At 41.5% G+C, this 23,312-nt stretch overlaps 1 protein-coding gene across 1 annotated transcript in view; it reads right to left on the bottom strand.

Annotated features, from left to right (window-relative positions):
* The window catches only part of WDR19 (WD repeat domain 19), a 91,377-nt gene that overhangs the window by 6,933 nt on the left and 61,132 nt on the right, over positions 1-23,312 (bottom strand). The window contains exons 20-33 of the mRNA XM_036254422.1: positions 22,431-22,540; positions 17,979-18,036; positions 14,957-15,097; positions 14,794-14,876; positions 13,992-14,075; positions 12,697-12,843; positions 12,263-12,387; positions 10,049-10,161; positions 8,176-8,244; positions 7,566-7,643; positions 6,213-6,309; positions 4,680-4,804; positions 1,975-2,056; positions 318-468 (exon numbers count right to left, since the gene is read on the bottom strand). Coding sequence (XP_036110315.1) covers positions 318-468; positions 1,975-2,056; positions 4,680-4,804; positions 6,213-6,309; positions 7,566-7,643; positions 8,176-8,244; positions 10,049-10,161; positions 12,263-12,387; positions 12,697-12,843; positions 13,992-14,075; positions 14,794-14,876; positions 14,957-15,097; positions 17,979-18,036; positions 22,431-22,540 — 1,463 coding nt within the window. The remainder of the gene's footprint in view (positions 1-317; positions 469-1,974; positions 2,057-4,679; positions 4,805-6,212; positions 6,310-7,565; positions 7,644-8,175; positions 8,245-10,048; positions 10,162-12,262; positions 12,388-12,696; positions 12,844-13,991; positions 14,076-14,793; positions 14,877-14,956; positions 15,098-17,978; positions 18,037-22,430; positions 22,541-23,312) is intronic.

Genomic DNA, 23,312 nt, shown 5'->3' with positions numbered 1-23,312 from the left:
CTTTCAGTTTCCCTCCTCCCCGCCCGAATGGGAGCGAGACGTCTGCGGCTGGGCACTGCGCAGCCGCGGGAGGCTCCTGTGCTGCGGAGGGCAGAGCTGGAGGAGCGCGAGCTGCCGAGACCCCAGCGGACCAGCCCTGGACTGCGGGGCCCTGTGTGTGAGTCAGAAATCCTGACTCGTTCAAGCCACGCTGGGTTCTCTGCTGTTGGTAGCTGAATGCAACCCCATCAATTTTCTACTGAGCCTGCACATCAGCTGCATTCCGAAAAAGACATTTGTGACGTGATCAGACGGTGGAAGTAGCTGTCACTGCGTACCTGACCATTGCCTCGATCTTCTTTTTGTATTTGGCATCGATCTTGTTGCGGTACTCAGGTCTCATCAACATCGCCGCGAAGCTGAAAGCCGAGTTCCTTAGGCCTGCTCTGTGGCACTCGATGACCGTCGACGTCAGGATCGGCACGACATCTGCAATACGGACAGGAGTCAGAAAGCACAGGGTCTCTACTGGCATGACTCCATCCCTGGGGGAGGAAGGCAGGATGACGCCTCTCTAAATTTGCTTTTTCTGGCAACGAACTGATACCTGTTCAGTGAGGAGCAGTCAGGGTAACTGCTCATCGGAATGTCTTTCCCAACTGTACCGTATTCTGCCTTGAACACCAGGGCCTGCACTCCCTGGAGGTCACCTGTGTGTACCCTTCCTCACCTCTGACATACATTTTTGCATTTGACAGGACTGCTGGTGAATGTGAGCGCGCAACCATTTCATGTACTAACCTCTAGATTTATCTGTTTCTTGGGAACAGATATCCAGATGTAGAATTACTGGCTCAAAGAACATGACCTTTTAAAAACACCCTTAGCACAAATTGCCAAACTGCTTTCCAGAAAGGCCATTCCCATACCTCTCCCACGAGCAATTACACACACCTGTCCTGCAGGGTATACAATTATTTTTAAGTCTTTTTCTTGTACCAAAAGAGAATATGTTTAGAGAACAGGTGTTGGTGAATTCTAACCTGTGGGCCAAATCTGGCCCTGTTTTTGTATTGCCTATGAGCTAAGAATGGCTTTTACATTTTTAAGTGGTTGAAAAAAATCAAAATAATTTGTGAAAATCAAAAGAATATTTTGCAAAACATGTGAGTTTCAAATTTCAGTGTCCAAAAATGACAGTTTGGAACACAGCCATGCTCATTTGTTTACGTGTGTTTCAAGCCAAAACAGCAGAGCTGAACAGCTGTGACACACCATGGGGCCCAGAGCCCCAAACGTTTGACATCTGACCCTGTACAGAAAGTTTGTTGATCCCCCGCAGACTGTGATGAAATCTCTTCACTGAAGAATGTTGCAACGAGGGAATTTTTCTCAGAAGTAGTGGCCTACCAACTTACTTGACTGACAGTGATCTTGGGCAAAAAAAGTTACTTCATCTGTGAACTAGGGAAAATAATATTCGTACCCATGTGTGCAGCCTAGAGACTGTGAGCCTCAGAAAGACCTGCTGGAGAGGCTGGTCCTTGGCTAGCATCTGGTAACCTGGATTCTGGAGGTGTCCCTGCCGTTTCCAGAACTGGGAAGGGTGGCTCGCTGTTCTAGCTCTTGGTGCACAGTGGGTTATGCAGCGCTGGGCCGAGGCTGAGCGTGGCTGCAGTGTCAACAACTGGCCCCTGGAGCTCCGTGCAGCCGTGTGGCCCACCTGGAGCGGCTCCTGGAAGCTGCCGCACCGGGTCTCCAGGCTGCAGCCCCGCGCTCTTCCCTTTGCATCTTCCCGCCGTGAACATCTTAGCCTTTGGCCTACTACGTGCTGGTTGTGTGAGTCCTTGTGAATTAGCCTGATAGACCGCTTCCTGGGGCTGCTGTGAGGATGATGGGTCAGTGCATGTAGAGAACGGGCTGGCAGAGTTAGTGAGTGGAGGTCTCAGTGCTACTCTAATGCAGACGTGGAAACAGGCTCTTCTCAGTACTTACGTGATGGGAATTTGCTAATGTTGTTGGCCACCCGGATAAGCAAACGTGCCCCTTTCATATGATCTCCATTTTTAACGTGAATCTGTAATAAATGACATATTGTACTCTTCTTAGAGACTTTGGTTAACTCTAATTCATGCTTGGTTCCTCCAAATAAACAGCCCCTTGATTGTGACCCTGAACAGGCCCGTGAGATCCTTGCAGACTCGCTGGGCTAGTGCCCCTCGGACTTCGCGCCTCCCAGCAGCGGCCGCCAGCACCATGGGCTCACTGGCCTCGTCCTTCCGCAGCTCTTTTACGTTGTGCTAGCCCACACGAAACGAGTTCAAACCCGACTCCCTTTACTGAAGTAATAACACCGACTCGACCGAGGCGAGAGACCTGGAAGCTGGGCTGGCGACGCAGAGAGGAGTGGAGGGAAGAGGGCGCTGCCGGCCAGAGGGGCCCAAGAGTAGGTAAGGACCAGAGGGGCCTGTGACATAAGGAGGGGTGCGCTCAGGAGATGAAGGTGGAGAGTGGACAGGGCCAGGGTCACTGCAGTCATCGGTGAGAGGTGGTTACCCACAACGGTGGGCAGGGGCTGGGAGTCAGAACTGATGACGTTTGGTCAGAACGTGAAGGGGAGTCTAGGGTGACTCAGGCATCAGGTCTGAGCAAACAGTGTGTAGCTTCCTGAGCACTGCATCATCGTCACGAATACTCCTGAATCTAAAGCAGGGAAGGGAAGCCCTGGCTGCTTGTCTTCCCTCACCCTCTGCTGCCGGCGGGCCCCAGATGCCCAGCTCAGCCGTCCACACTCAAGGGTCCCAGGCTGTCTGTCCTTCAGCCACACTCCCTGTCCCAGCTCTGGGGAGGAAGCATCTGCCGAAACCGAGTCAGTTTTCCCTGAAATGTGGATGACTCTTCAGTTCTTTGGTCCAAGATGCCTGTGACATTTTTGCATCAATTTGTTCTTACTTAATAGGGTCTATTAGTTTCCTTTTTAATACCACAAGCAGTTAAAAATCCTAGCAAACCTTACCCTGGCTGGTTTGGCTCAGCAGCTAGAGCGTCGGCCCGTGGACCACTGAGTCGCAGGTTCGATTCCGGTCAAGGGCACGCACCTCGGTTGCGGTTCATCCCCGGCCCGGTCAGGTCATGCGGGAGGCAACCAGTCAATGAGTCTCTCTCATGTTGATGTTTCTCTCCCTCCCTCCCTAACCACTCTAATGATAAATGTAAAAATATCCTCAGGCAAGGATTTAAAAAATAATAAATAAAAATCCTAGCAAACCTTGAAAATCTTTGGTGCTTGCAACGATTAGAGCAGAGGGGAAAAGTCATGAGGGTGTTGAGACGACGGGTCTGATGGAAGTGGCAGGCCAGCTCTTGGGGCCAGAGGAAAAGACAAAGATTCCAGAACCATCCCTAGGGCTGTGATGGTAGGAAGCCCTGGTCCTGGAGGGTTTCTTAGATGAATCCCTATTTTTGCTTCTCATCTTCACCAACCTGTTTCTCTCCTCCCCTCTTGCCCTCTAAATACTCCCGTTTTGCTGGATTATGTGCCCCTAGGACATGGGCACCACCACGCCTGTCCGAAGCTGGGAAAGACCTCCCTCCCCCTGTACGCCCTTTGTCTGAGACAGGTCCTCCTATTGCTCTGAAGGAAGATGGGTGCCTGGGGGCTGCCAGTTGGAATTCAGATTTTCCCCTTATAATAGGTATTATAGCTCTGTTAGGTCTAATATGGTAGCCACTAGCCACATGTGGCTATTTAAGCTTAAAAATTAAAATTATATAAAAAAAATTAGTTAACCAGTTGCACTGGCTGCAGCCCAGGGTCCATAAGCAGGCGAGCACAGACGGAACACTTCCAGCACCGCAGGGCGCCTACGGCTGGGGCCCGCACAGATGCGAGTTAGGGTCCAAATCACCCGTTAAATGACCGCTCTGTGCTGAGTACCTTCAAAGCCAAATAAGCTCCGTGGGCTGGCCTGAAAACCAATTTAGCGTTAACGTGGGGAGATGTACTCTGACATCAGTGAAAATCTGGAGAAACGGTAAGTGGGGTCTACAGCTCGGTGACTGTAGTTGGTGACACTGCGGAGCCGGAAAGCTGCCAGGAAAGCGCACCCTGAAAGCTGGCTTTGTGTGGTGATGGATGGGACCAGACTCACTGTGCTGATCGTTTTGCAGTGTACAAATACCGAATCATTACGGTGTCCATCTGAAATCAATATAACGTCATGTCGATCATACCTCAATAAGATTTGTTTACAAAAGAGTGGTAGAACTGTTTATAATCTGTTATCTTAGAATTAATAAACTAGCAAGCACTGGTTAAACAAAAATGTTTTCAGTAAATCAGAATGACTTAAAAAATATACACAGAGAAACCTGCTCTCCCTCATCCCCTTCACCCTGGTGGGGTTCAGTGCCCCACTTCCTCTGCACCCCACCTTGTTTCCTCTAAGAAATGACTTTTCCTAGTTTAAAAAATATATATTTCTCACTTTATTTGAAATGAATATATTCTTATTTTTTGCTTTTTTTTGTACATAAAAGGCAGGATATTGTATAATTATTCTATATCTTGCATTTTTCCACTAAACAATATAGAGATTGAGGAAATCACTCTAATCCAATGGAGAGGTGCCCAGAGGAAATCCCTCGAGGTGATAAGCACACCTGGCAGGTTATATTCCAGATCACTCCAAGGGCCTCACCTTGACTAGTATATAACTGTGCAGGATCATGAGGTTGGTGGCCATCTCCGAGGGGATTTTGATCTTCTGGGATTTAAGTTCTGCATACATACTGAAGAGAACATCATGTGCATTCCGATAGTTTCCTTGAAAAAAGGTGTAAAATGACATTATTGCAAAGGATGAATTCTGAGGACTTCGATGGGCCCTCATTTTATAAATGGCTTAATCATGTTATTAGCAATATCCTAATACTTTCTTACCTAAAGTAACTTAGTAGTTTTCCCTATTGTAATTGATGGTACTGACATCCAGCCAGTCCCTCGAAGAAAATGGTGGCGTCATCCTAGCCCCAGAGTCCATTGGGTCATCACATTCTGAATCTACCTTCTAAGGCTCCCAAATTCAGCCTCTTCCCAGGCCCCTGCTAGTGCTGCTTGTCACCTCTGCAGTAGTGGACTGATCCGCATTCCTCTGAGTGTCCTCGGCCCCCACTCTGATGTCAGTGTTCTTGTAAAAGCCTCAAGCCTCACCCTGTGCCCCAGTACCTCAAGGTCACACCCCTACATAAACCCTCCCCAGGCCTTAGGGAGCGAGTGCAAATTCCTCAGCAGGGGACTGAAGCCCTTCAGGATCCGCCTCTGCCTCCCTCCCCGCTCAGTCACGGTCAGTGGGTCAGTGGGTCAGTGCCGTGGTGGCCCTCAGGCCTTCGAGCATGTGTGTTCTCATGGGCCTATTCTCCACACACCCCTTTCGCCCTCTTCTCCTGCTATCTCATCCTTTCAAAACTCAGCTGGAGCTTTTGTTGCCTTCTCTCATCTGCATCCTCCAACTTTCCCCACGCCCAACCCTCAGGATGCGGTAGGTCAGGTCCCCTTCCTGGCACCCTTTTCATGTTTCTAGTCTGGCATCAACCTGTGTAACAACTTTCTGTCCTATCAAATCGTGAATCTTTGAGGGTCCAACTGGCTCATTTCTCTGAATCCTGAGCTCCTAGCGTGTGTCTGATAGAAGAAGGCGTTAAACATAAGCTGATTAAATTAATCACTAATTTAATTCCATATTTTCCAACACTGTGTTCCATATTTATGAACACCTAAACGAACCAGCTCACAAACACTAGTGAAGACACCAGACGAATTCTCTGACTTACTCGGTGTTAACAGAGCACACAAGTGGGCACAACCCTTATGGAGATTCTATAAATAGTCCCTGCATATTATACAGAACTAGGTAGAAAACAATACCACATCTAACACCTTTTACAACGTTAAGTTCAAACACATGGATGGAAAGAACGTGTGGGAGTCAGGAGGCTGCGGGCTGGAGGTCAGATCAGTCGTCGTTCAGGGTCAGCAACTGTGAGGCCCAAAGGAGTGGAGGCAACAGCACGTGAGGGAGCAGGCCCCTGTGCTGGTGAATTATTTTATCTGAAAACTTAAAATGTCATCTCCCTAGTCTTTTTGGTTCAAAGCAAGCCTTGATTAGAACTGAGCTACTCTTCCCTGGGTAGAGGAGGGTTTGGGGAGCAAAACCTGAATGTCAGGGACCTACCTGCAGACTGCTCTTCTCTGGCGATGATGATGGCGGTCCGGGCAGCTTCCCGGTACTGTTTCAGGGCCATGTACAAGCGGAACAGGTACTTGGCATCCTGACACACAAACCATTAGAGAAACATCACTTTCTTCATTAGCTAAGGGGAGAAACACCTACAGTTTTGCTTTTCAGTTAGAATCACATTTGCTTTCCAGTAACAGGGTTGATACTGTTTTAAAAAAACCTAATGAATAAAGAATTAGTTTATCAAATATTTATTTAGAGTTTAATATGTGCCAGGTAGTATTCTAAGTACTTGAGAAATACTAGCTCATTTAAACGGTCACACCATCCCTGGGAGGAAGGCAGTTATATGATTTCATTGATGAAAACCCAAAACATAGCAGGACCTCTCGAGAGCCAAGATCCCAGCCACGGTGACCTTGCTTCAGAGTCTGTTCCTAACCCTGCTCCACGGAGTCCCTCTCACGTGCCGAAAATGAAATGCATTCTTATACATGTTCCAACTTAGCAAAATTTCAAAAAATTTTACACCTATATAAATTTATCTGGCCTATAAAATCATCTTTGGCCTTTGAGCATTTTCTATTCTTAGTCTCCTTAACTCTAGACAATTCCACACATTTGGTGCTGTTTCCTGATTGTTACAATACGTGGACAGGAGGCGAGGTGGTTCAGAACAGTTTGAGGGCCTGTGCCTCCTTTGTCTGTGAGAAAGATAATGGATTGGGGACGAGGACTGTTACAGTCCCTCCACGTGTGACATTCTATTGTCTTATCCCCAAATCTGTGACTTCATTCCTTCTGAAGCAGATCCCCACTGGACCCACGACGAAAGGGAAGAAGGGATCTGGGCATTCTCGAAGGTGCGCCGAGTCTGTCCTCCTTGGGACTGAGAGAAGACTGATTTCTGCATGGACTCTAACAGACTCACACATTTTGAAAATAGGTTCCTAATGATTTATTTGTACTTTTTATTTCTAGGGAGTTACTTTTATGTTAAATATGATTTTTATTAATTCCCATGACTTTTGAAATAAAAAGTACATTTTTCATAGTTCTAGAGCACATAGAACCCTGTATAACAGCTGAGGAAGACTGTGGGTGCTGAGGGCTGTCACACAGGGTTACTCTGGCTCTCTCGTAGGTGGCGATGTGATTTCAAAGACAGAATGTCCACAGTACCCTCCAAAGTGCAGGGTCTTGTCCAGATGCCCTCAGGCTACATTCAGAGAGAAAATTTTATAAATCTATGATGCAAAAGCCAAAACAGGTAAAAACAAGGCTGGCGAAGTGAAGTAAAATCGAACTAAAATCCTGCATAATCAAGTGAAGACAACATTTTCAAACCTTAGGCATGCCGTCGCTCTCTCCCATCAGGTGGTCTATCAGCTGACTGGTCAGTAGTTCATCTTTGGCCTGACCAACCTGTTTAGGAAGAGAAAGAAACCGTAAATTCAAATCTTAAACCTAAAAAGGGGTGGGAGGAGAAAACAAATAATTTGCTAAGGAAATGGAATTTTAAAATATGTGAAAATTCCTTATTGTTAAGGGCCTGAAACAGAAGCTCAGGGGCTTTCTTTATTCATTTATAGAGTTGGCATTAATAAAAATCTATCCTTAGAAATGGCAGCTTTTTAAAGTTGCTATATCAAAACACTACTGTTTTTTACACACAGAGAATATTCTTCTTGGATGTTTCAATAAAAACTTTCTGAAAGTAAAAGACTATGACATCTAGGGAATAACATCTGTGATTCGCTTCAAAGTAACACAGGGCAAGAGGGCGGGTTTGAATGAAAGAAGACTGGCCAAGTGCTGATCGCTGCTGAAGTTAGATAATGGGTCCATGAGAGTTTGTTGTACTATTTGGTCTACTTTTGTATATGTTCAAAAATTTCTTCAAAAATTAAAAAAATATATTGGCATTCTTGAAAGTTTTATTATAAAGCTTACTTACAGTTTCAATGGCCATTTCTATTGCTGCATTATCTTCCGAGCTTGGACATTTTAGGAAGTGTTTAAGGGCCTGAAATGAGAATTGTATAGCGATTAAAAATCTTTGAACTGCTTTCGCATTGAGCAAACTAAGCTTTCACACACACAAAGTAATTATAGTTTGTGAAAGTATCTCTACCTCCACTAGGGGCTTGCAGAGAGCTGGATCTTAAAATATATACTTAAATGGCTGAGTTTAGTTTTAAAAAAATGGAAGGATCCAGTTAACCCTCTGAAGAATCTAGCTCTGATTTCTGATGAAATGAAAATAAAAAATGTGCCCTCTTTCAGTAGGAAGATTTATTTTCATTCATTTACTCATTCAACAAATCTTCACTGACAACCTGCTACGATGTGTATGAGACTGTGCTAGGCGCTACGGAGAAGACCAGGAAGGAAGGATGTGATGTGGCATCTTTCTGTGCTGTGTACAATCTAATTGGCTGCTCTATGTTTTGACAATTTAAGGAAACATTCAGACCATCAGTGTGTAATTCCTGAACAGCATACCCCAACTATGAAGAAATGTAAGGTCATAAAGCTTAGAAGACTGTGGTAAGAGGGGAAGAGGGAGGGGACTCTCGAGGGCGAACAAGGATGGCCGAAGGGAAGCGGAAGTGCAGGGTTCAAGTAGCTGGATGCCAGACTGGGAAGCTCAGGTTGGTTGGTCAAACTGCGGAAGAAGTTTGGACTTAGTATCTCAGAGGCAGAAAGGGCTAAGTGATGGCCGGAAGGCAAATTCACACACAGAAATGTCTTTGACCAGCAAGGTATTCTACAAATATCCGTGCCCATATTTTAAAACCAGGAGAGTCAGACTTCTGTTTCTTGATCTGGGCCCAAACTACTGAATGGTAACCCTCTCGCGGAGTGAGCCGCGGCTGTTCCCTTCAGACAGAACGGGCGCCACCGCGGGTCCCTGTCCTGTCACAGGAGCACAGCCTTACCCACAGCTCCACTTATTTATGTCCCCTGCTTGAACAAGGTAGCCCTACTGTAGGGGCTCGTTAGCATGAAAGTACCATTTGGGGAACAAAGGGAAGGGTAAGTGATAGGGAGAGATGAAAAACAGGGAAAATAGGAGAAACTATTACAATAATCTAAAATGAGGTGACCTGGGTTTGGATTAAGTTGATGGTAGTGAGAATGAAATGAAGTAGATGTGATAGAGATTATGAAGGAAGAAGGGGATTGGCTGTGATAGAGAGGTTTTATTTTTTACAGAATTTCTTTATTTTTAACTTTTTTATTTTTTTTATTTTTTAATCCTCATCCGAGGACATTTTTCCATTTTTTGTACAGACAGAGTGGGAAGGAGAGAGAGGAAGAGAGAGAGAGGGAAACATCGATGTGAAAGGGACACATCGAGTGGCTGCCACCCGCAAGACCAACCAGGGCCGGGGACAAACTGCAACCGAGGTACATGCCCTTAGTGGGAACCGAACCCGGGCCTCTCCGGACCGCAGGCGGACGCTCTAACCGCTGAGCCAAACCGGCCAGGGCTGTTTCTTTATTTTTAGAGAGAGAGGAAGGGGGGGAGAGAGAGATAGAAACATCCGATGAGAGCGAACATCAACTGGCTGACTCCTGCATGCCCCCCACTGGGGACCGGGCCCACAACCTGGGCATGTGCCCTGACTAGGAATCGAACCAGTGACCTCTTGGTGTGTGGGTCGATGCTCAATCACTGAGCTACACCGGCTGGGCTGACAAAGAGATTTTAGAGCTGAATCTGAGATTTCAAATCTGGGTGTCTGCAGGAACAATAATGTATTTTAAATTATTTCCTGTAATTCCTGTGGAGTCCAGTGTATGTTTTCTTGGCAAATACTAACTCGTGAATATTGGCCGCATAGCAAGAAGAATTTTCCAGCCTGAAAATGCCTTTTTTCTCCTTCAAAATATAAGGCAATGCTTTGATAGTCTTCATTAGTAGTGTTTTCAGAACCTACAACAAAAGTTCATTGAGTAAAATATCTGAGCAAAACTTGTTTACTTTGTTAAAGTAAGATCTAAAAACAGGTGATTAAAAACTTTTAACAGCAAATAATGTTAATAAGTGTCTGTTTTCATCACAAAACACATTGGTCACAATCATTCCACATATCAACTTTCTTCCATATTTCACTCTAAACAGGAGTCAGGAGAGAAAATTTTGAGGTTCTGTGAGACTCTAGGTTATGGTTTGACATTACCCCTAGCAACTTTATCATTCTTTAAGAGTCGCAATCTCATTTCCTAAAACAGGAGCGACTATGACTAAACTCAACCATGATTTGCCTAGAGTTTCAGAACAATCAGATGCAAAGTTAACCATAATGCAAATGTAACCCACCTTCCTTCTCAGCAACGCCTGGTTTAAACACTGCACGTATTGTTTACTGTATGCGTTTGTCAGGGGAGTAAGGAAGATGATATTCAAGTGGCCAACAGATACTATTCAAAGACAATCACTGTTATTCTTTTGGTTTGAGGCTTAACTATATTAAGCACAGAGGAAGAGAGCTGCTGGAGTTCTAAGCCATCGTTTGCAATTCCCCGTGGGAGCCCGAAGTGCAGGAGGGTACTTGTGCCTCCAGCCCAAGGCAGACAGGGCGTTTATAAGAGAAGGGGATAAAGAAAGGTGGGGAACAGTGTGTGGTTTTGGGGGTGGGAGGGTGCATGTGTGTGTGATATGGCATAAGTCACATCCTTATGAAATTAGAAAAACAAATAATTTAGTGCAGTGGTGATTTTTAATGTTAGAACAGAAATGTTATCTGTCAAGTTAAGCACTCATGATTCTAACGTTGCTTTTATCTATACTTCCTTTTTATCAATAACTTTATTTTCTCCAATTATCTGAATGATTTCCTAAGATATCAGAAGATGCTTTCACCTATTGCTTCCCTTGAAGACAAACAAAAATTTTCTCATGAATCCTATCATCAATTCTTATGGTCATCTTGTAAATTAAAAAAACACAAAGTAACATAAAAGGACAAATATTTTGTGATTCCATTTATATGAGATGCCATTAATAGTTAAATTTAGAGAGACAGAAAGAAGAACTGTGGTCACCAACGGCTAGGGAAGGGGAGAAGGGAGTTATTGTTTAATGGACAGAGTTTTCGTTGAGGATAATGAAAAAGTTCTGGAGATGGATAGTGGCAATGGTTGTACACATGTGAATGCACGTATTTCCATACTTAAAAATGGTTAAAATGGTAAATTTAAAACCAAAGCAAAACAACATGACATAATGTATGTATGGTCCATGAAATGAAAGTCTGAAAATTATTTCAGTAGTTTCTAAGAATAATTGCAAAAATGGGAAGAAAAACCTATAAGCAGGTGTTTTCAGAATATAAAATTCTCTTTTGAACTTTAAAAATCTTTAAAAGCCACATCTTTTATATATCATTCTTCAGCAAAAAAAATCATATAATTTCTTTTAAAAAATATTTTTCCTTTATTGATTTTAGAGAGAGAGGAAGGGAAAGAGAGAGATAGAATCATTGATGAGAGAACATCGATTGGCCATCTCCTGTACGCGCCCCCCCCCCCCCGCCCCGGGATGGGGCCCACAACCTGGGCATGTGCCCTGACCGGGAATCGAACTGGCGACCTCTTGGTGCATGGATCGATGCTCAACCACTGAGCCACACCGACTGGGCATAATAATCATATATTCTTAATTTATAACTCAATTTTTAAAATTTATGAAAACATTTTTTCAAAACTCAGCCTGCACTTATAACACCTTCATTTTGGAACTTAGCTTTACCAACTGGTTGATCAATAGCAGGATTTGGGAAATCTGGCCTCTCTCCTCTGGAAAGTTTTGAAAGTGGTCTTATAATTCCATATCACCTTTAAGGTGACAGCAGGGATCTTGAAATTGAAGCAGCAGCACAGATACCTGTGTGCACCTGTGTCAACATGGCAGGTGTGCACGTGCCTGCAGGTGTGCAGTGCCTGCCGGTGTACCAGCCCGGTCATTCCGTTACAGGGGGCAACTGTTTCTATGATAATCTTTTCAAGGAGTCAGGGAAAACAATGATATTTACCAATAATGTCTGCATAGATTTCCATTTTGTTGTGTTGCTGAGCCAGGGTGAACGCTTCATTATTACATTTGGACATAACAAGAAACTGGATGGCAGATCCGTAGTCACCTAACTGCAGAAAAAACCTAAGAGAAGCACTAAATTAGCTTGACTCGTTTCAAGTAAGTTTGTCATTTACAAAATAAAATATTTTCAACCATGAGAAACCATTTAGCAATACAAATGGACTAGGTGAACTGCAGTTCTGTGCTATGTGCTTGTATTTGAGAAACATACTCTCCTCATACACTGACCACAACAAACAGCCTTTGAATTTAAACACTTAGTCCTCAAAAACACAGAAAGTAAGTAATAAATATTCCATTTGAATGTGGTTGATAAAGGAAGCAGGGGCTTTCTTTTGGAAATCCAAGAATATTAACACTTTATGTTACCTGGCTACCATTTTGGCCCCATCCAGAGACTGGGTCTCTCTGACGATACTGACAGCCTTTTCAGGGTTGTTGAGGTGGTCCAGATAGATTCGGATGACACTGTTCCACTGCTTTGCATTCTCATAAGCCGCCACAGCTTCTTTGTATCTATAAGAGGCAGTTCAGATAAACTTTCTTCACACAGTCACGTTTGGGGGAAAATGTCGATAAATAGTTGGGATATTTGTCTCTCACTGTGGTAACTGCTGCTTTTTCTTTCATCAGACAGAATACCAGGAACCACCTCACTAAAACATGCTCTTTTTAGGGTTTTGACAAGCTAACAGTAAAATACCAATACTAAATTGTGTTTTCTCATCTAAACCATAGTCCTGTAAGTTTTTACATTTTTCTGTCTGTAGAAGTTGAAATATTATATTAATATAGGCTTATTTTAAAAAATAGAAAATATAGAAGTTTTCACAATTACAGATAAAGCTTAACAGCGATACAGAAAATCGTGACATGTTGACCTCTAGGTGGCGACCAACTTCTCTTCAGTACACTGGCTCTCTGGCTCTCTACTTTAACAAGACATTTAGTGTGTATCTCTATTTCCTAAGGTTACTTTTCTAAAAGTGGAGCGTGTTAACTTCTAAAAATCTCTTAATACATATTGCCAAATAACTTTCTAAAGGCTTCAGAAATTCACACGCCCATCAGTCAGGTATATAAAGTGCATTTGGACAGTATGGTATTGCTGTAATATAATTTTTCCCAATATGATAGGTTAAAATGGCATACTGTTGCTTTAATTTAATTACTATTAGTAAGGCAGAGAGTTTTCATATTTGCATGAAATACAATTTCATAACTGTATTCCCTTCTCTGGGTCTCCTTCTTGTCTCTGTCCTCCTAGCATCTTTGAGTTTCTTGTATTAAGTTGCAGGAGATCTTTGTGTATTGAGGATATTAACTATCAATTGCTATATTTTACTCCTATTTTGAAGCTTAAAAAGTGCAACCACAGGTGTGGAATTCATGTTTTCTCACTTTCCCCCCTCTGCATTATATTAAAATTTCAACTTCTAGTATTTAATGCTCAAATAAAGAGAGATAATACTCTATATTTGAGTACACGAAGAATCAATTGAGGTATACAAAGCATGAGAAAAATTCAACAGTCTTGCATTTCAGGCCAAGGGCAGAGGAGTTTCCAGTTTCCCTGCTCTGTCTTTCTCAGAGGGTCACAGACGTCAATGTTAATTCATGAAACAGTACTTTAAATGTATGCAAGTTTGAGAAACTGTGCAAACCTTCCATCTGCTTCTTTAGCTTTGGCATACTGCAGGTGAATCTTTGGGGAAGAGACATGAGGCAGAAGCTCTCCGACTTTTGCCCTAGAAAGATAGGTTAGGAGAAAAATATCACCACTATATTCATTTTAAAAGTAGCTACACTTTAGGAAGTTAGTTTTCAGGATTCAAAAAACAGTTATCATGATCTTTTAAAGGCCTTGGCTTCTATAGGTAAAATAATTAATACCTTTTCTCTTGACCACCCCCTTTCCCACAGGACAACCCTGGTGGGAAAATGGTGGTTAGTTCACGAGCTCTTTGGGGCAATGGGGCTTTTCTGTTTTCTAGTAACTTATCTGATCAGGGAGTTCCCCATACCAAATCAACAGAATGTGCTGTTCTTTGAAAAAAGAATGAATATGAATTCATATAAAAGTAAAAAAAATGGAGCCTTGGCCAGTCTGGCTCAGCAGTCAGAGCAATGGCCTGAGGATCAAAGGGTCACGGGTTCGATTTCTGATCAAGGGCATGTACCTAGGTTGCAGGTTTGATCCCAGGTCCTGGTCAGGGTTGTGTGGGAGGCAACCAATCATATGTCTCTCTCACATCGATGTTTTTCTCTTTCTCCTTCCCTCCTTCCCACTCTATCTAAAAATCAATGGAAAAGTATCCTCAGGTGAGGATTAACCAAAAAAAAAAAAAAAAATGAAGATGGAGGGACGGCCCAGCTAGGAGGAGCAACAAGGAAACAGGTGGGGAGACCACTGGGACACATTCATCATTTCCATACACAGTCAGACAGATTTCAGCAAATTCTTACCAATTCTTACAGCGTATGTAAACAGACGCTGCTTTGTCATAGTAGAGGCCTTTTTCATACAGTTGGGCTGCTTCCGAAAATTGCTAAAAGGATATGAGATTATTAAAATACTAAATTTATCATGAATAAGACCACAGGAATAGTTAAGCATAGAAAAGCATACCTTCATATTCTCCAATATGGCCCCGCAGTCTCGTTTAAGGACCCTGCTGGGATGCTTGAGGGCTTGGGTAACCCCTCGGCGTATGTCTCCCATTCTTATGGACATCTGGGCCACTCCAGCCAGACACAGTTCATCGTGTTCCTGTGGTTATAAGGCAAATAACAAGTCAGACTCTAAATTAAATGCTGTATTTTAGTCAAGCAATTAATTTAAATCTAAAATGAGCCCAAAAGTTATGTTTAACTTCCATTAATCCTTTCAGGCAAATCTCAAGATTTTGAGAAAAACATTGTCTTTTTAAAAAAAAATAAATCACCTGTTGCAAAGTTATTTTTTCCTTCAGAAGTCCAGCTCTTTTGTGCTTAAGACCAAATTTTTAATACCGTTTGACCTAAAACCCTTGCATATCTTTGTATGTCTTCTTGCTATACAATTTTATGTAAGAAGAAATATACTGGATACAGAGTATAAATGCTATGAAATTAAGAGAAAAACCATTATCAAAATGAAGATTTCTCTACTAGACACAATTGAACAAAAATTTTATTTAAAATAGTTTTTCATTAAAGATAACTAAATAACTTTTCAAATAACTAATCTGAACTAGTAAAATGTAAAGTCAGATTACAATTCATGTAAAGCAGAGTGTCTGGTAGAATGTTCTGTGATGATGGAAATGTTCTGTTTGCCCTGTAACGGCCCTGAGTAGCTACTGAACACTTCAAATATAGCTAGTGTGACACAGAAACTGAATTTTAGATTTTATTTAATTTTAAACAACTTAAAAAGCCACATGTGGCTACTGATGACTGTATTTGATAACACAGATAAAGAATGAACTAAAATAGATGGAACCAAACAAAGAAAATGTCAAAAAGCCAAAAAACAGCCCTAGTCAGTGTGGCTGTTGTTTGGAGCGTTGTCCTGTGCACCATACAGTCTTGGGTTTGATTCCCGGTCAGGGCACATACCCAAGTTGGAGTGTGTACAGGAGGCAACTGATCGATGTTTCTCTCTCACATCAATGTTTCTCCCTCTCTATCTCCCTCTCTAAAAAAAGCCAAAGCCAAGAAACAAATGAACAAAAGATATGATTAGACAATTCATAAAAAATACAATTGTCCAATAAATAAAAATGCTCAACTTCACTAGTAAACATACATAAAATAAAACATTTTTAAAAATTAAACAGGTAGAAATAAAAACAACATAACATTCAGTGCTGTTGAGAATGTGGGGGAAATGGACACGTTCAAACATGACTGACAGCTGTATGAATTTTTACCATTTCTTCTGGAGAGCAATTTAGCAGTATAAAAAATTAAAAGCACACATTTTATGACCTAGAAATCTCACCTGCAAGAATATATCCTTCAGAAATACTATCTTAGGTAGTTAAAGATACATGTGCTAGGAAGAATATTAAATATAGTGTTTTTGATAGAAAACAGAAACAAAAACAACTATAATTCAATAAGGGCATAGATGAAAAAAAATTGTGGTACAGTAGTCCCCTCTTATCCATGGTTTTATTTTTGTTGTCAACTGTGGTCTGAAAATATAAAATGGAAAATTCCAGAAATAAACATGAGTTTTAAGCTGTGGGCCACTCTGCGTAGCAAAATGAAATCTTATGTGGTCCACCTGGGACACGAATCACCCCTTTATCCAGTGTATCCACATTATATATGTTCCCTGCCTGTTAGTCACTCAGTAGCCGACTTGGTTATGAGAACCACTGTCATGGTATCAGAGTACTTATGTTCAAGTAACCCTAATGGCCCCAAAATGCAACAGTAGTGATGCTGGCAGTTTGGATATGCCAAAGAGGAGCTGGAGGTACTTCCTTTAAGTGCAAAGGTTGGTACAGTACAATAAGATATTTTGAGAAAGCCAGACACCACATAACTTTTATTACTGTTATAATTGTTCTATTTTATTATTAGTTATTGTTGTTATTCTCTTATTGTGCCTAATTTATAAACTTTATCATAGGTAAGTATGTATAGGAAAAAACATAGTATATATAGGGTTTGGTATGATCCATGGTTTCAGGGTGTCTTGAAACATATCCCCTGCAGGAAGGGGGCGGGGGGCTACTGTACCTCCAAACAATGGAATTACAGAAACTCTAAAATTAAAACAAAGTCATAATGTAGTAACTTGGAAAGACCATAAAGAAAGCAAAATGCTGCTTTTCACAGAATGAATTTTCAGGTGATCTTTGCGTAATGAATGGAAATGATTTCCTTTTTAGTAAAAAGCCAAATTATATACATATTTGTATACTTAGAAGAGAGTCTGGTTGGAAATATATAAAATCGTTAATAGTGGTTACCATTAAGGGGCATGGATAGAAGAGAGAATAGAATGTTGGACTCTCAATTTTCATGTTTACATACTTTGGTGATTTTTTAAAAATTGACTAAAATAAAACTATTACTTTTGTAATGAAAATGCTAGATATAAAACAGAAAATAATTTTTTTTTTCAATCGTTACAAGACTACACTACCTAACTTCAAAACATCAATTTTTATTGCAAAATTTGGCTTCTTGTGCTGAAATTCTGGAGTAGGAGAATGGGTCGGAGTAGTGGGCTAAGTTTATGCTTACCAGGTTCATCATAAAAGACACAGTATGGAAGACAGAACGGCAGAACTTTTATGGCCTGAGAATTCCCTTTCAAGTGGTTATTGAAACTTAAGGCTAAAAGGAAAAATCTCATGAAAACCATAGCCTGTAAGTAGGAAGGGACACCAATCTTACTCCCAAACTTAATAAGGCACTCATGTTTAGGATGCAATGGGAAACATCTTTTTCAGACCAATAAAAATATCGTCATCTTCAATGTTTAAGAGTTTGAAATGATTTAACTATACCCTTGCAAAACTGTTAATAAATGGAAAAAAGGCTTACCTGCAAAATATTGAATACAATGCAAACAAGATTATGCTATTTTAAATGAAATTAATAACAAGCCCAAAGATAATTATGCATATCTTATCTTTACTCAAGGTTACCTTATTATCTCCTGTTATTCCTTTCTCATAATGAGCCAAAGCATTTACATAATCACCCCTGAAAGAAAAATCAGAGTGAATTTTAATACATATTTAAGTATCTTACTTACATATATGAGATTTAGAAGATAATCTTTGTCATTGAGTTGCTTAAACTCACAATAGATATGGTATACAACATATACACTAGCATTCTTTCAAGTGCAGTACCTTATTTTGCTACTTTAAAAATAATTGTTAAATAAATCCAGAGACATGAAAGTAGGGAACAGACTGACAAACCTCAGAGGGAAGGGGTATGGGGGTGGGTGAGAAGAGATAAACCAAAGAACTTCTTTGCATATTTGCACAACCAATGTTCACAGACAATAGTGTGGGGAAGGCAGGAGAGGGGCCGGAGGAGGGGGTCAATGGGGGAAAAGGGGGGAGGGACATTTGTAATATTTTGAACAATAAAGATAAAAAATAAAATAAAATAAATAAAAATAATTAATTGTTAAATTATGCTAGACTGTAAGATACTAACTTTGCAGTATGCTAGGCATCTTTGGGAGCTACATAAAATTTTATGGGCCACTTTTGGTTAATTATCTCCTCTGGGGTGCTAAATGACAATCATGTGGCCACAAAAACTAATGTTTTTTTTCCCCCAAACACCCAATGTTTTTAAGTAAAATATGTATTGAGAACATCCGGGTAGAAATGGAACAAAACATTGGGATTACATACAGTATTGAAGGCACTGATTCTTTCTGATAAAAAGTATTACACAAAATGTAAATACTACTACTCCCTAATTCCACGGCTGATGCTAACATGGACCTGCAGATCCAGAAGACATAAATTACCTCCATTCATTTCTATTATTTGGGACAGAATGGATAGTGATGTCTAGGGTCCATTTGGAGATCCATCTTCTTCTGAGAAAACATCTCCTCCAGAATAAATTAATCATCTCTGAAAATGATATTATTAGAGATCCATCTGAGTTCCACCTCATCAGCTCAGACAAGTTATTCAACCTCTCTAAGCCTCACTCAGTTTCCTCATTTGTTGGTGTACAAGAAATTTTTTTTTTTTAATAAGCTGTCTGATTGAGAACTTTGTTTTGGACAGAGCAGGGCTTCACAGCCAGCAATGTTACTAAGCGGAAATTTCTAATATTTGGACCCCATTCTATCCCAACACAGCGAGGGATGTCTTCTGACAACAGGAATGACAGTTCTTCCTTCAGGAACCTGAGGTTTTCCCTGACCAAGCCCAATTTGAAGATGCTAAATTAAGATTTTTGGAATTCTCGCTTTATTTTTATATTATTTTAGCTCACACACTTTGTTATTATTTTATTTTGGAACTCTCATATGACTCTAGCTCATTAGTCTAATTCTAGACCAGAGAGAAAATCCCTCCCACAGTGGACAGACTGGTCCTGCTTTGACCTAATCAAGGTCTTGGATGCATAATGAAACGGGTTGTTGGAACTGAGCACAGACCTAGGGCCTTAGGTGTCAAAATCAGGAGTTGGAGGCTGTGCTCTGACAGGACATGGTGAGTTACCTCCCAATGTAGTGACCCTTTTCTCTTCAGCACAGAGGTTTCGTGCTCTAAGGCTCAGTTACCCTCAGGGTAGAGATGGAGTTCAGGGCACTGGGGCCTATCTCTTGTGTTATTAACTAAAATTTATTTATTTTTAAATAGGTTTTTATTGATTATTTTAGAGAGAGAGGAAAGAAGAGAGAAGGAAACACTGATGTGAGAGAGAAACATCAATTGCAGCTGCCTCCTGCATACCCTCTACTGGGAACTGAGCCTGAACCCGGGCATGGGCCCTGACCGGGAATCGAACTGGGACCTCGCAGTCCATGGGACGATGCTCAAATCCACCGAACCACACTGGCCGGGCATGCACTAAAACTTAAATTTGTCCTTTTTAATAAGTGGATTTACTTTGTAAGGGGCAGAAATATGACAAATTTAAATCAAGGTTGATTAAGAAGAAATATAGTCTCCAAAAAGTTATTTGCACAATTTAAAATAAAGTATCCTGGTTAGAAATGAAAGAGTACTTGCTTGATAAAAATAATCTCTACAACTATAATCTATGTGTCCATATTTTTAATGAGCCCAAAGTCGATATGAAAGTAAAATGGAATTATATAACAATATTTTTTTCTTTATTGATATTAGAGAGGAAGGGAGAGGGAGAGAGAGGGATAAAAACATTGATGAAAGAACATCGATTGGCTGCCTCCTGCATGCTCCCCACTGGGAATCAGGCCCACAACCTGGGCATATGCCCTGACTGGGCATCGAACCGGCGACCACTTAGTGCATGGGTCGACATTCAACCGGTGAGCCACACCAGCCAGACTATAACAATTTTAAAATTATGCCTGGCCAGTTTGGCTCAGCAGTTAGAACATCAGCCTGTGGACCAATGAGTCGTGGGTTCGATTCCAGGCAAGAGCATATACCTTGGTTGTGGTTCATCCCTGGCCCTGGTTGGGGTTGTGCGGGAGGTAGCCAGTCAATGGTCGATGTGTTCCTCTCACATCGCTGTTTCTCTCTCTAACCCTCTCTCACACGCTATCTGAAGATAAATAGAAAAAAATATATCCTTTGGTAAGGATTAAAAAAAATTTTTATTATTTTTTATCCTCATCCGAGGACATTTTTTTTTTTGCATTTATCTTCAGAACGAGAGGGAGAGAGGGAGGAAGAGAGAGAGAAACATCGATGTGAGAGAGACACATCGAGTAGCTTCCACCCACACAACCCCAACCAGGGCCGGGGACAAACTGCAACCGAGGTACATGCCCTTAGCAGGAACCGGGACTCTCTGGTCTGCAGGTCCACGCTCTAACTGCTGAGCCAAACCAGGCAGGGCATAAAAAAGAAAAAATTTAAAATCAAATATTAGAACCATATTTTCTTTTTTCAAAGAATAATATTTTCCCACATTTATTATTTTTGAAATCGGAGTGTATCTTATAAAAAATGTGAAAAGAAACTGTCCAGTTGTGATGTAGTTATCACTGCATATACACAAGAACTTATATTTGCAAATAAATTACTCATTTACTGTCTCTGTAGGTATTTGCATTAGTAGCATTAACAATGGCTGAATGTGAATTACAAGTGGATCTGGAATGCTTCTAACGTTATAGCATTGAAATAAAAATGTATAGTCTGTCAATTAAGATTACTGATAATGAAGACTATTTAGCAATTAAGTACACTGGAAAATTCTAAATCTCTGAGAATAGATTATGGCATTTCCAAAGGAAGGAAAGATTTGTAAAGCCTATTCACAAATGGTCATTACTCAGGCACTGAGTATCAGCCTGTGGAACTTCTAGCTTCATGTTGAATTTTTATCCATATGCAATTCAATTAAAAAAAAAACAAAAACTAGCCCTGGCCGGTTTGGCTCAGTGGTTAGAATTTCAGCCTGTGGTCCAGAGAGACCTGGGTTTGGTTCCCGCTAAGGGCATGTACCTTGGTTGCAGTTTGTCCCCGGCCCTGGTTAGGTCATGTGGGTGGCAGCCACTCGATGTGTCTCTCACATCGATGTTTCTCTTTCTTTCTCTCTCTCTCTCTCTCTCTCTCTCCCTCCCTCCCTCCCTCCCTCCCTCCCTCCCTCCCTCCCTCCCTCTTCCTCTGACTCTATCTGAACAAAAAATGGAAAAAATGTCCTCGAGTGAGGATTAAAAAAAAAATAAATAAAAATGAAAAAGAAAAATTACAAATTTAAGCAAATAAAATTTGTTGACCAAATCTTGGTATTTTTAACTCGGCCTTGAAATTATATTACAAATCCTCAAAGTGTACAAAGAGGTCAAGATCATGAGCATAGGTTGTGAAAAGCAACATGTCACTCTGATGGTCAAATGTGATTCAAAACAGTATTTCGACTCAAAGTGTAGAGAAGGCTGAGACCCAAACTTAGATTTTATTTTATTTTTTTAATCCTCACCCGAGGACATTTTTCGATATTTTGTTCAGATAGAGTGGGAGGGAGAGAGAGGAAGAGAGAGAGAGAGAGAGAAACATCGACGTGAAAGGGACACATCGAGTGGCCGCCACCCGCACGACCCGACCAGGGCCGGGGACAAACCGCAGCCGAAGTACATGCCCTTAGTGGGAACCGAACCCGTGTCTCTGTAGACCGCAGGCCAACCCTCTAACCGCTGAGCCAAACCGGCCAGGGCCCAAACTTAGATTTTGATGCTAAAAATGAAAGTGGATAAATGCATGGATAAGATATTAGTTAGGAATAAAAATCCACATTTGCTTGTATAATTAATTTCTTTTCTCTTAAAAAGCAACTATTAAATTAATGGAGGGCCTTATAGCACATGGCAATTTAGAATTGAAGATATTCAGTAATTATTCCAGTAATCAGTAATTCAGCAATTAGATACCAAGTGAAACATAAAAACGAGGACTTACGTGAATTCAAGCTGGACAGCGTATTCTTTGGATATGAACGGTATGTGGTCTGGGGCCAGACGCTTGGCCAGCTGGAGGGCACTGTCCCAGTGCTGCAGGTCCCGCCTCATCTACGGGGAAGAGCAAGCAGTGAGCAAACTCTTTGGATATGAACGGTATGTGGTCTGGGGCTTGGCCAGCTGGAGGCACTGTCCCAGTGCTGCAGGTCCCGCCTCATCTACGGGGAAGAGCAAGCAGTGAGCAAACTCTTTGGATATGAACGGTACGTGGTCTGGGGCGACGCCTGGCCAGCTGGAGGCACTGTCCCTGTGCTGCAGGTCCCGCCTCATCTACGGGGACGAGGAAGCAGTGAGCAAACTCTTTGGCACAGTCACCATATAGTTCGAGTTTTAATAAAAGTGATTACAAAAACTTTTTGTTTAAAAGATGAAACTTGATCTTTGCAAAGATAATACATTACTATAGTATACTTTGTCAGTGGGGGTGACAGGGCCCCCAGGGGGCTAAACAATGATTTTCGGGGAGCAAAAACATCTTAGCTATTATTGTAATGTTTATGGCCACCAAAACTCAATTCTGCCCAACAAAATCTTCTTTAATATTTCATGTTTCTCAAGAAAAAATTAAATTGAACGAAAATTAATTAAAAGTAACTCAATCAACCAATTAAATTATTCATTTTCCTTCTTAGCGGGGAGATAAAAAAAGTTGAGAAATATTTTACGACAGGAATTGAGGTTATTTTCTGAGAAAATCTGAAGTTATATCACAACACAAGTAACAACAAACATAAAATGTGAATGTCTTTCTCCATGGCTCCTGAGGTCTTTTATTTGTGTGTGGTACACAACTCCAAACATAAACTAATCAAGAATCTTCCAG

The sequence above is a fragment of the Molossus molossus genome, unplaced genomic scaffold, assembly GCF_014108415.1.
Source record: "Molossus molossus isolate mMolMol1 unplaced genomic scaffold, mMolMol1.p scaffold_m16_p_1, whole genome shotgun sequence".
In the NCBI taxonomy this organism is placed as follows: Eukaryota; Metazoa; Chordata; class Mammalia; order Chiroptera; family Molossidae; genus Molossus; species Molossus molossus.
Note: the sequence above shows the minus strand (reverse complement) of the source record. Positions and strands in the feature narration are given on the sequence as shown.